Below are 13,076 nucleotides of genomic sequence, written 5' to 3' on the forward strand. Positions count from 1 at the left end.
GTGTTGGGTTGGCGAAATGTGAAAATGTTCATATGTAATATGTGTGTACATATGTATGCTTGTGATTTGCTAGACTCAACTGTTTGCCAGCTTTAAACACTTTGGGTTAATTTAATTCACTTATACACATGAATGTACCAATGTACATATACGTATCCCATGTACATATTTATCAATTATATCCAACTTGACGCATGAAACATATGCACATACATATGTACGGAAGGGTTATGATGTCATGGCACTCTTGTCCGTGCTTCACCACACAATTTCTTTAACAATTTGATTACTGTCACTGTTTCGTATTGTTTTTATTATGTTTGAAGGAACTTTGGTGTGTGTGTTAAGTTTTCATAATATTACACAAATCGTTCTGATTTCTGTCCATATGCATTGTGGTTGTGATTGTGTGCTTCCAGTTTGCAGACGGTCGCGATGGTTGTGTTGTGCGAAATATTCACGACAAATATTTGCTTAATAATACATTTTCACAAACAATTTCCAAAGCAACCTTGAGTTTTACAAAGAAAATTCTTTAAAGAAAATTTTTACAATTTTTTTTGGGTTGCACGACGATGAATGAAGGCGATGTTTGGTGTTTCTGTCGATATTTGTTAAAGAGTGTTGCTATCGATGGTTTTTGATGAGGGCATGCAAGGTGTAGCATTGAAAATGTTCTTAAATTAAATGTAAAATGTTAATTAAATATTTTGCCTACACTAGTGGCTGATTTGGCTAGTTTATCAGTCTGTACCAGTACACAATAAAGTTGCTCGTGAAGGAATTGTCCAGGATTTTGTCTGTTAAGTAAGAATTTAAGTAATTTCTCTTCAGAGCCTTTATGGCGCCTTCACTATCACAGAGAATTAATTTTTTACTGTATCTTTTTATATTAGACATCTTTACTAAATATTAAAATTAAAATATTCCTACAAGCTCTGCAAAAACAGGTCCTAAACATATAGCTAGTGTTACTAGGGTAATCTAAGATATCTTTACTATTTCCACTATCGATGGAACTATCGAAGTATAGATATCGATAAGATATACCAACTCATTTACAAAATATACCGGAGTCTTAAATTATATTCCTCGATTTTGATGTTCTATTTGATTTTACTAGCTAGTTAGTTGTCTCAGCGCTAAAACTAAAATGTTGTCCAATTTATTAATAAATTCTCCCTAAGATTGGCTAGTTTTCATAATTTCTTTTTGTTGGAATGTTTAGTAATTAAGCTGAAAACTAAAAAGGTAAACCAAGAAAAATACCACTACGTATATCTTACATGATTTACCTCGATTTGTAGTTCCATTTGCCAGACGCTCCGATATATTTCGAGATTTATGTTGTTCCTGGCCGGCTCTTTTGAAATTATTGTGTCACCCTAAGATTAGTAAAGTGATTAAGAAGCGGAATTCAAGTGGATTAAAATGCCTTAGAATTTGTGTTTGGAGAGCGATCGGGCGTGCGTGTGTGTGTGTGAGTCGAATTAGTGTCTTGACAAATAAAAACATGATTGTTCCGCTTGGACTTTTATTAATTTTAGCGCAACTTCTGTTTCAAATAGAATCTACTGAAATATGGTATGTTGTGTATAAAATAAATATCTTTAATTAGGTACTGGCAATTACTGTGCTCCAGATGCGAAAATGCAAATTCTTTAAGATATAACTTACCGAGTCTTGAGTACATGAGTTTATGGTTTTAATTTCAGTTCAAAGAGCGAATTGCATGCATTAATTCTAGCTAGAGGCGGAAGTAAGGGTATTAAATACAAAAACCTTGTTGAAATAGCGGGACTCTCATTGCTGGCGCGTACAATCATAAAAATACAAAATTCTGCTTGCTTTGATCATATTTGGGTGTCCACAGATGACAAAAGAATTGCTACTGAGGCCGAGAAATGTGAGCAACCATTTCCCCCTATTTAAGTACGTTTAATAATTTTGTTTTATTATTTTTGCAGATGGGGCTATTGTGCATGTTCGGCCCCCAGAGTTTGCCATGGACGACACATCTTCTCTGGATGCTATCAAAGAGTTTTTGGACACGCACAAAGCCATTCATAATTTTTCTCTATTTCAATGTACTTCTGTGTTTCTGAAGGAAGAATACATTAAAGATGCTGCTTTGGCATTTAAAAACCATGACTGTGTGTTCGCAGCTAAGAGGTAACATTTTTATAAGAATTTTATTTACCTGTTTATTTACACGATCACTAATTTTTTAGGTCGCATTATTTAAGATGGGAATACATTGATAATTTGCTGGTTCCCGTGGGCTTTAATTCAAAGGCCAGACCAAGGCGCCAAGATTGGAAAGGAGATATCGTGGAGACAGGAATGTTTTATTTTTCAAAAAGACGATTAGTAGAGAATGGAGTGCTACAAAATGACAGGTGATAGATCTCTCTAAATATATCATATATCATCATATCAATATATACATACATCACATATCAATAGATCAAGCCAAGTCTAGCTGAACTGTACTATTATCTTTTTAGGTGCTCAATTGTTGAAATTGATGAACAAGATGGGTTAGAAATCGACTCACCCATAGACCTGACAATAGCACGATGTATTATAAATAATAAAACATAAACTGGACTTTTGCCAGAGAGCATATACAGAATATAAATAAAAGAAAGAAAATCGCGGTATTTTTCAAACATTTTTAATGACATCAGTTAACATACATGTGTCTCTACATGTTACATACATTTACATACTGAAGCAAAGCTCCCTTGCCTCCATAAGGGGTGATTTTAATAAAAAAGTCAAATACAAATTTGTAAAATATAAGGTCAAAAGGTAGACAATCTAATAAAAAGGAGTATTTATTATAAGCCAAATTGATTGCTCAATCGGATTAAACTAGTGTGTCAGAGGGTAAAGTCTTTGCAAGCTAGTAATTTCAAAAACAACATCATAATCGAGTAATCTGATTAAAGACTACGGTATATTTACGGTATATTTTGAAGATGCAATGGTATATTTTGGTATATTTACGTGGCCCTGACGGTATATTTTATCGATACATCCGCGGACAGCTAACAATTATTGATTGTATTAAACAGTTTTATTTACGAAAAATGTGCATAAAATGAATGTGTAACTCGTATTCAGGTAAAATATACGCCTACAGAAATGTGGATATGCAAATTTTGCATCAGTAAACAGACTTGTATGCACAAACAAATGTAAATAGCGCTCGTTGCAGTATATGTACATATCACATGCACACATATATACATATATACACATGCAGGTGCATTAAAAACATAGTGAACATATATGTACATTAATAGACGCAAAGATCCGAATCAAAATACGTGCATACATATTCGCAAATAGGCTACACCTAAATGTATGCATGTACATCCATATGTATATTTGTGCAAAACTATTGGCACCAGTGAATTCGCCCACCACTCGGGCTCATTCTTACTCCACCCTGCTCAGAAGGATGGGCTCCATCTGAAATGTTTGTTTTTTAGAGTGAGTATAAATCACGTGTAACACACAGAAGGAACCTTTTCAGATCACATGTACATATGTATGTAGTTGTATTTGTATTCTTGGTCAGGTCAGCATCAATAGCAGAGTCGATATGGCCATGACCGTGTCCGTCCCCGTCCCCGTCTGTGTGTCCGTCCTGCTTATCGCCTAGTTCTCAGAGACTAAAAGAGCTAGAGGAACCGGATTTTGCGTTCAGACTCTTGTGTGTGAAGCTAAAAGTTTTCAAGACACAACAAACCGCCATATACCGGGGGCGAACGGTTCATTATAAAAGCCAGAATCTTTCCCTCTGCAATATTGCAGATTTAATGATCTTTGTGTGGGCCCTAGTTTGTGAATAACTGCAGAGATAAGCCTCGTTCCATATGGGCTGGATGATAATAGTTTCCCTTATGGTTCTCTATTAATGTAATGGAGTATTTATGATCGATTGAAACAATGCAAGCGACAAATTTTCCACTGCAGTGCTAAGTAAATATAATATTCTAATCTATGCGAAGCAAACAATGAGTATTTTTATGTTGATAAAAATTTGCGAGTATCTCATAATAAGTGTGTATATCTAATATGTTAGTAATGGTGTGCGTTTATCTTATACATTGAAATTTTCTTTATAAAATCCAACATTTTAATTCTTATACTTGCAGCAACTCGATAACCTTTATGTGGTCAATAATGTTATTTGACTTGCAAGACGGAAAACCTTATGACGTGAGTAATATAAAATATATTTAGCTTATAAGTGGAATTTATTGCATGGATACTGCCCGCCCATTGATTGCCCAAAGCGTCAGCGCTAGGCTATGCTCGGGTTACGCCCAGATGTGTACATTTTGCGTCATTTGGCCTAAAATGCGATCACAATAAAGGCAATTAAACTTGACGCCCTGATGCATTTCCAATGTTAATCTTATTTAATAGACTGATGATCTAAGCTTTACTTTTTTTTGTTGAAAAGAAAAGGTTTAAATCCACACTTCTGTCTTAATCGCGGCAGGACAAGATTGCGAAGATCTTACAATTTCAAATTGGTTTATGGTCGTAGCCATTAGGTTTTCAATAGTCCTTTTAGATTTTGTTGATAGGGTGATCGAATTTTAAACTGATCTTATTTATTTAAATCCATAATCTTTAAATTCTTACGTTTATCTGGACTATACTCGCGGAATCTTTCTCATATACAAAATTTACAAAAAGAGGATACATTTTTATTAGTTTTAATTACCCAGCCTTAATAAATTAAATAATTTTGGTGGGGGATCAAAAGGATTCCATCAAATGAACCAAACCCTACAGTTAAGAAATCTATGCTTGACCCTGAGGACTAATCTGATAATGATTTTGGGTTTTGCTTTTACAAATTTGCTTTCTACCACTCCTTGATTTTTGAGCTTTGTGCTCTTAATTTCTAATGCACAAATAAGATGATTTTTGCAAATATGAAATGTATTGAATGTTAAATGTTTCAGCGCGCGATTTTCTGTCGATTTACTGCTGCAACGCCCAAAAGCAAAAAAATTAAAATTTCTTTTGAAACCATTAATTAAAATAAGTTACTTGTTAAAGTTATTTTGTTAGTTAATTTCTTGCTGGAAGCGAAATTTAACGAAGTAAGAATAGCAGCAGATAATTTCGAGTAATTTAATTAATTAATTATTACAAATGAAATTATTTTTATACTTTTAAGTTGCATTTGTAATAGCGCTAAATTAACATTTATTATTAAATTACTGTAGCAGAATGTATATTTTTTTGTGAATACATTTAAGCAGGTAAGAATTAAATAAGTTAAAAAAGATGTTGATATTCATCAGAAATTATATAAAAATTAATCGAATAAACTGTGACAGTTTGGCAACCCTATTTTGTTATTCTTAACACAAAAAGAAGAAAAAGAACCCTTAGTGAGTAGAGAAAAATATGGTTAACCAATAATCGTCCTGTATAGAGACGAGAATTGAGGCGCATGCGCCTGAATGCCTGATTCGCTTAGTCCTTTGGTACACATCAGGTTGGAAATGAAATATACAAGTTAATAGAGTCAAATACATTTTTTTTCTTACTTATTATCAAGAAAATTTGACGGGTCGAGTCGTCGCTCGATGAAACATTATATGTGTTCGTTTATATCGTGGTTTAATTGAATTCATGCACATCGGAACGTTAACGTTAACGTAATGCAGTAAGATGCTTTCGAAAATATCGATTTAAAGTTGGTTTTTGTTCAAAAACAAACACCAGGTCAAATGTGAGAAGTACTGGCGAGGAAAAGCCACTGAATCCGTTTAGAATAAATTCAAATAAATAAGTATAAGTTTCTAGTAAGTTACTAACAGAACAGTGAAAAGCAAAACAATGGGATGCTTAAGTAGTAAAGACCGTTTAACTAAAGAAGACATGGAGTTTTTGAAAACCCACACAAGATATGATGAAGCCACCATTAAAGAGTGGTATAAAGGATTTAAGGTGAGTCAACGACACTTACGGCGACACCTTTGCCTGGAACAACAACCAAAAACTATCTAATTTTCGTTTCTATTTGTATAGCAAGATTGCCCCAACGGGCGTTTGACGCCAGCAAAATTTGTCGATATGTATAAAATGTTTTTTCCATCCGGAAATGCGGAGGAATTTTGTGACCATGTCTTTCGTACATTTGATATGGACAAAAATGGATATATTGACTTCAAGGTAATTATTATATTTCATTCTATTCAAAAGCATACACCACACATGCCACATTTTTCGTTTCCACCATCTGCTCTATTGGATGTATAATTTTTTCCAAATTTCGTGCAAGTGTCTGCAACAGGCAGAAGTAGGGTCCAGAAAATATGTCCATCCGTGGGCCTAAATGTACACATAAATGGAAGTGTATTTATTATTCAGGCTTCGTTTTCTGTTCATCCATGGGGGACAAAGGGAACGACGCCCATCAATTAATAATAAAGGGCTCCCCAAAAACATACATAAGTACTCACGCACCGAATCGGGGGTGCTCTAGCTCCAGATCAGATATACACATGTACATGGTACATGGTCAAAAGGTACTCGAGTCAAGGTAAGGTAAGGTGAAGCACGTGTTTTGGGGTGGGGCATGTCTATTGCATCTCGCTTCGATTTTTATTATAATGGTGGGGGTCGTTGCCCTTGTTACTGGTTAGTAGGTTACTTCTTCGGTTAGTTAGTTTTCGTTTCGTGGCCGTGTCTGTGTGTTTGTGTAATTAGCACTGTCAGTCATTACATATTTTAATCGATTCATCAGAAGCTGCAGCTTAAAGAAAATATACAAATTATAATATATCTACAAAAACAATATCTTTATTCTTTTGCAGGAATTCTTACTTGCAATAGATGTCACTTCAAGCGGAACTCCAGAGGAAAAGCTAAAATGGGCCTTTCGAATGTACGATGTTGATGGAAATGGTGTCATAGACATACAAGAAATGACCAAAATTGTTCAGGTATGAAAATTGGAAAATTATCTAGGGCAATTGCTCCTGGCAAGCACATTAGAAAAGTGCAAGAGAGAAAAGCAAAATACTTGCCATGTGCATAACGAGGCACACTGTTGCTCGTAGATGATTCGCACAGTTGTTGCAGCCTTCCAGGACAAGCTCTATCACTAAAGTCTTATTTTAATAATTTAAAATGAATATTTATACCTTTTTAAAAACATGCCTTTATCCAACTGATTCATTTGTTAATTATTTCAGGCAATTTATGATATGCTTGGAGCGTGCTCATCCAATCGCCCTGCAGACTCCGCGGAAGAACGTGCAAAAAATATATTTGCTAAGATGGACGAGAATAATGACGGTCAATTAACGCAAGATGAGTTTTTAAAAGGATGCTTACAAGATGAAGAGTTGTCCAAAATGTTGGCGCCATAAACAATTATATCCTACAATATGTGTGTATTTGATGAAATCAGTAATGAAATGTATAAATATTTAATTTATATTTCTTATACTAAAATTAAACTATGGAATCATTAAAATATTTGCATTGTATAAGTCTCATTCCAATTTAGAATTGCCTCTAAATTTGGTAAAATATCAAAAGTACTCTTATATGGGGATGCTAATATCACTGGGCCCCATTCGGAGCCGCAGCTAATACAAACTCTTAACTTTAATAAATGCTATTCAACTAGTATCTGCTGCGACGATATCTTTTAATAACTAAATATAAGTGTGTGTATTTATGGATTTATACAGGCTATTTCTTATTTGATGACTTGATTTTAATGCAATTAGACAGTTGGTCACGATTGTAAACTAATAATTAACTAACTAATATTTTTGTATGTTTTGTATGTAGTAGAAACTCGCTTTCGGTCTGTTTATTTTGGCCTCGTAGAAACGATCTCGAAATCTTGCTAACTAACCCTGCGGCCAGCTTAGTTTTTCAAGTAGCGATCAATACAAAAAATAATTATCATTGGCTGTGCATTTGCTGATTACGACACTGTTCTCTGCTGGCTGTGTCTGTTTTTCTCTCATCCGAATAGGCTGTCCGTTATTCATGAGAGTCTAAGACATACGTCTTTGGCGAAGAAAGAACTTGACTCTGACTTGGAAGTTTCGAGGACTAGAAAAATAATGCGATTCGAAATTTGCGTGCTGTCTAGTAGTAAATGTGCGAGCGCTGCTAAAGTCGGGAATTTCTGCACGGAATGAATAAATATATTAACTGAATGAAGTTTTGCAAATGATAAAATACCTTAAGTCAACTTTTTTTTTCTCCAACCTCTTTGGAAAATCAAGACATTAGTTACTGTATCGGGGAGCTTCATGTGAAGTTGGAACCCGCTCTTATTGAGAAGAGGAAGGAAAAGGAATGCCTTAAAGATGACTTGATATAGTGAAATTCTTCGATTGATTCTCTCAATGAATACTCATGTAAACATTTCTTTGGCTCATTATACCCTTTTCTAATCCACTATATGTATATTGCATTTACAGATTACTCTATAATGAAATTGGTCTAAAAAATGGGAAAGCAAAATAGTAAACTTAAGCCGGAAGTTTTGGAGGACCTTAAGCAAAATACAGAATTCACAGGTAAATATATTTAAAATATTTCAGTATGACTCGTCGCGTTTTACAGTACCTTAGGAACTGTAGATCTCTATGAAAAAAATGTATTTCGATCAATAGCTGATTTATTGTCACAATTTTTCAGATGCTGAAATTCAAGAATGGTATAAAGGTTTTTTAAAGGACTGCCCAAGTGGCCATTTGTCAGTAGAGGAGTTCAAGAAGATATATGGAAACTTCTTTCCATATGGCGATGCGAGCAAGGTAAATACATTTCCACTACATTTCAACCTGTCTGTTAATATATTTTGGTATAGTTTGCAGAACACGTTTTTAGGACGTTCGATGCAAACGGCGATGGCACCATAGACTTCAGAGAGTTTTTGTGCGCACTGAGTGTGACATCACGAGGTAAACTCGAGCAAAAGCTGAAATGGGCATTCTCAATGTATGATTTAGATGGAAACGGATACATATCGCGGCAAGAAATGCTGGAAATAGTTACAGTAAGTATTTTATATAATTAAATCACTTTCAGTCTTTGTTTATAGAAATGACTATGCTATACATCCGTATAAATCACACTGGGAGAGAACTAGCGAAAAAGTGAGGTGGCTACAGCTAAGCCACAGTGGAAGAGGGATAGATTCGATAGGCCCCTGATAGATACCCTGCCAGTTTCCCGGACATCTATAAAATATTTAATATTACTTTATATTTACTCCTTTAGGCAATATATAAAATGGTTGGCTCGGTAATGAAAATGCCAGAGGACGAGAGCACTCCAGAAAAACGAACGGACAAGATATTTCGCCAAATGGACCGAAATAAAGATGGCAAATTAAGCTTGGAAGAGTTTATAGAAGGAGCCAAAAGTGATCCTTCAATAGTTCGATTATTACAGTGTGATCCACAGTCCCATTAACTGAAATAATATTGAAAAACAAGCAATAATCATTTAATTGTATAGTGTAATTGCAAATTAAATTGTTTTTATTTCAGTGTGGAAATTATGTAAATTTCTTTTTAAATAAATAGTTCTTATAATATTATATAATATTTAAATTATTAAAATTGTCTTTTTCGAACCACCATAAATATGTTTTTATGTGTTTTGCTTATGTATTGTGATGGATATTGGTATTACTCGCAGTACGAACTGTGTGCAGCTGCTTAAAAAACAATACATGCGGCCTGGCTCTTACCTATGTACCTCCAAAGAAGATGACATCATAATGCAGCAAAAGTGAACCATAAAAATTTGTTCGATGTGGCAAAAGTGCATTTGGCCACACACCCGGAGCAATCCTACTTCCATCAGTGAATCCAGCGCTGCCCCCACTGTGTATTGATTGCATACTCCAAGTAAATAAATCCAGGGCATGCAGTGGTCAGGTCAAGTTCCCAACATTTAGAGTAAAATGAACACAGAGAGTTGTATGGAAGCGCAGGTTTTTTAAAATATATTTTTCACGACGGAATAGGAATAATGGTTAATACAATTTCAACAAGACAAAATAATTGGCCATATCAAATGACTTTTTCTATTCCTTTTACATAGTATATAAGCATTCATTTTCTATATTCAGAGCACATTCATTTAACTCTTGAATAATCTTAAAGTGATTTCAAAACTGTTCTGAGGCGGTCCAGAACAATGTTGGCATGGTATTTCTTAAACACCAAGGCTGGGCGGAAGCGAATGGAAATATCTCCACATCCACCTGTTTGAACACCGGTATGCCTTAGGGCGGTTATGATACGATCTCTTACACTTGTGTTGGTACAGTTAATGGCCAAAAATGTGCCACGTCCACGCGTGGAGTTTAGAATGGTTGGGAATTCCTTTTCCAAGTTTAATAGCCCGTCTTTTAGAACCTTTCCGGTTTCATTTACATTGGCCAATAGCTTTTCCTCCTGTATTACTTTAATGATCTCCTCCAAGAGCAGCACTTTTCCCGGGTCTCCCATCCAGGTGTTGAAGATTCGATATGGCTCATTGGGTACAAAATCATCGTTGTGGAAATAGCCACCCAATTGTAACTTTTTACTGAAGGTAACAACATCGGGGGGCTGCTCGAAGTTAAAATGTTCATGGCACCAGAACTTGCCAGTGCCGCCGCCTCCGGTCTGAACCTCATCGATCAAAAGGGCAACACCCCGCTTCTTGCAAATACTTTGCAGGCCTCTGAAAAACTCTGGCGATGCTTCATTGTCACCACCTTCGCTCTGAATTGGCTCAACAGCAACGCCCGCCACGGGATTGCTCTTCTTGGCGTATTGCTCAATAAGATCTTCCACTTCACTCAGACACTTTTCGTCTTCCTTTTTGTTTTCGGCCACATTTTCATCCAAAGGGTATTTGTATTGGGGAAATGATGCTACGGGCCAGTCAAACGATGGAACATCAATCTTATGTATATACTTTGAATGTGTTGTCGACAACGCTCCTAGGGTGCGACCATGGAATGCACCTTTGAATGATAGAATGCTAAGTTGGGGAGAGCCTGGCGCCTGGTTAATCATACACGAGCATTTTTCCTGCTCCGTAAAGGCCGCCTTTCCACGAAGTTTATTTTGATACCTGGAAAAAATTTAGTCAATAAGTTAAAAAATGTCCAGTCTTCTTTAGTTCCGAAAACTAAATAAATATTTTTAAAAACTTACCAAATAAAGATGCTTTTATATGCATTTTCATTAGAGCATGAACCACACATCATGGTAGTTATTTTGTTCAATCCTTTGGGGGCAATGTTCATCAAAATAGAATGCAGTTTTTCGGGCCATTCTTTTCCAGGAAAAACCCCGAGTGCGGGTCTATTGATTAAAGCTGAAGCACACAAGATGGGAATTTTCGGTTTTAGTATCTGAATTGGGAGGGCAATCTCAACCACAGCCGATGTACTACTTACTTTTAAGGTTATTCTCATCTTTAAAAACGTTGATGAGTCTCGGATGGTTGTAGCCCAAGGGTACCGAGGAAATTTGGGTGTAAACATCCAGTAAAACATTTCCGTCAACATCGCAAATATAGTTTCCAGCGGACTTCTCGTAATCGGCAAACAGTTGAATAGTACCGGTGCTCTGTAAAAGATTTGTTTATTCTTGGTTAATGGTTTATTTACTATTTGAATGCGTATGGGCCTTAATTCAGAGAAAAATCGATGAGCAAATTGTCATAGAAACATAACAAGAGCAGAAAACAAAGGACACCAAGGAAGCGTTGAATAAAATAATCACTAAACCAATACAACCACGATTGTTTTTCCTTTTAAGAATTATGTAACTATTAGGAATTAATAGTTACATATATTTTATAAAAAAAGGATATGCACTTTCATTTCATTGCTTTTTTTTAACACACTTTGATATGTTTATTGATTGTTTGTTGAAATTTAAATATGAAACTAACCTGAACAGCATCCAGTTTGTTCTTTAGCTCAAGGGACTTCGGTCCGGGTATGGCCTTGCTTTTCACAATAGGCTCCTTGGGCTCTTGTAAAGTTGAGTATCTGTTGAAGCCCAATCGATACACACCTATAAATCAAATTTATCTTAATTAATTTTAACGAACTGTAATACGTATTTTCAAGTGCATTTGTATGTGGGTTTTACGTACTTTGCTTTGTCAGCGTATTTAATAACAAATGCCTCATGGTTATCTTTTAATTTTCCTTTATTTATGAACGAATTTATCAATAAGAGAGCTGAAGAGACACTAATATTAAACAGAAAAAAGGTTGTTATGCGGAAAGCACACGTATAAATTGACTTTGTTTGTATGTATCCTTGTTTGGATCTAAAAAAATGTGCTATCTCCGAATTAAGCCCCGTGGAACATCATGGTTATGCGTCATTTACATATGTAAATTCACATGTAAGCATAAATATTTCAAAAATAAAATAATAAATTAATTGACTATAAAAAATAAAATAAAACTAATTAACAAGTTATGTAATGTAAAATAAAATTTAATTTTGTGTGAAAAATTAGGAAAAATCTGTTAAAACTTGTGGGTTGTTCTTAGATTAAGAAACTTCTATAGGAAGATGTTTATACCCGATGCCGATCAGTAGTATTAGCAAAAGCGTGCCGCGACATGACGATACCCATACGCATTTTTCAATATTTTAAACTTCTAAGCAACCCTGGCACAGTGTGAGGGGCACCCAGAAAAATATTCTATTTTTTCTGGAAACTATATTGTGTAATACGCACCAATTTAGTGACCGACTGCTCCTCCTTATAATTTTTAAGATCCTGCGGTAGTGCAACACTACCTTTAACCTTTTATCATTCACCTGTCTGTATAGTTCACCATATTCCTGTTGTGCGTTTTGTTTGTTTTTCCTATCCAAAATCATATAAATCCATATCTCTGTAGAATCTGTTTCTGCCGATTCCTTTAAATGGTTCGTTCAGTCGAGTAGAAGATTTAAGTTCCATCAAAGAAAGTCTGTAAATATCACCAGGTCTTTCTGTTATACAACAGCAATAGATATATATTTGTT

General features: G+C 35.1%; 4 protein-coding genes across 5 annotated transcripts; 3 read left to right on the top strand and 1 right to left on the bottom strand.

The window, feature by feature from the left end:
* The first annotated feature begins 1,296 nt into the window (after window positions 1–1,296).
* Window positions 1,297–2,617, top strand: LOC117894787 (N-acylneuraminate cytidylyltransferase A). The gene is made up of 5 exons (XM_034802016.1): window positions 1,297–1,584; window positions 1,716–1,906; window positions 1,968–2,172; window positions 2,232–2,399; window positions 2,508–2,617. The coding sequence occupies exons 1-5, from the start codon at window positions 1,514–1,516 to the stop codon at window positions 2,602–2,604; spliced, it is 732 nt and encodes a 243-aa protein (XP_034657907.1). The 5' UTR covers window positions 1,297–1,513; the 3' UTR covers window positions 2,605–2,617.
* Window positions 2,618–3,014: 397 nt separating this feature from the next.
* On the top strand, window positions 3,015–9,574 carry LOC117894290 (neurocalcin homolog). Its single transcript, XM_034801250.1, has 6 exons — window positions 3,015–3,129; window positions 4,170–4,233; window positions 8,490–8,588; window positions 8,710–8,828; window positions 8,882–9,070; window positions 9,295–9,574. The coding sequence occupies exons 3-6, from the start codon at window positions 8,519–8,521 to the stop codon at window positions 9,487–9,489; spliced, it is 573 nt and encodes a 190-aa protein (XP_034657141.1). The 5' UTR covers window positions 3,015–3,129; window positions 4,170–4,233; window positions 8,490–8,518; the 3' UTR covers window positions 9,490–9,574.
* Window positions 5,319–7,507, top strand: LOC117894291 (neuronal calcium sensor 2). Of its 2 annotated transcripts, none has more exons than XM_034801252.1 (4): window positions 5,319–5,988; window positions 6,074–6,213; window positions 6,858–6,986; window positions 7,239–7,415. In XM_034801252.1, exons 2-4 carry the CDS (start codon window positions 6,115–6,117, stop codon window positions 7,413–7,415), a joined length of 405 nt encoding a protein of 134 aa, XP_034657143.1. In that variant the 5' UTR covers window positions 5,319–5,988; window positions 6,074–6,114. The 2 variants fall into 2 exon arrangements, with proteins under 2 accessions (XP_034657143.1, XP_034657142.1); XM_034801251.1 differs by having other exon boundaries at window positions 5,325–5,988; window positions 6,070–6,213; window positions 7,239–7,507.
* A 535-nt stretch (window positions 9,575–10,109) lies between the features above and the next one.
* On the bottom strand, window positions 10,110–12,343 carry LOC117894330 (4-aminobutyrate aminotransferase, mitochondrial). The gene is made up of 5 exons (XM_034801314.1): window positions 12,184–12,343; window positions 11,977–12,101; window positions 11,477–11,648; window positions 11,232–11,394; window positions 10,110–11,148 (listed from the first exon to the last, which is right to left on the bottom strand). The coding sequence occupies exons 1-5, from the start codon at window positions 12,218–12,220 to the stop codon at window positions 10,182–10,184; spliced, it is 1,464 nt and encodes a 487-aa protein (XP_034657205.1). The 5' UTR covers window positions 12,221–12,343; the 3' UTR covers window positions 10,110–10,181.
* Window positions 12,344–13,076: the final 733 nt, after the last annotated feature.

Source organism: Drosophila subobscura, chromosome J (assembly GCF_008121235.1).
Source record: "Drosophila subobscura isolate 14011-0131.10 chromosome J, UCBerk_Dsub_1.0, whole genome shotgun sequence".
Classification (NCBI taxonomy): Eukaryota; Metazoa; Arthropoda; class Insecta; order Diptera; family Drosophilidae; genus Drosophila; species Drosophila subobscura.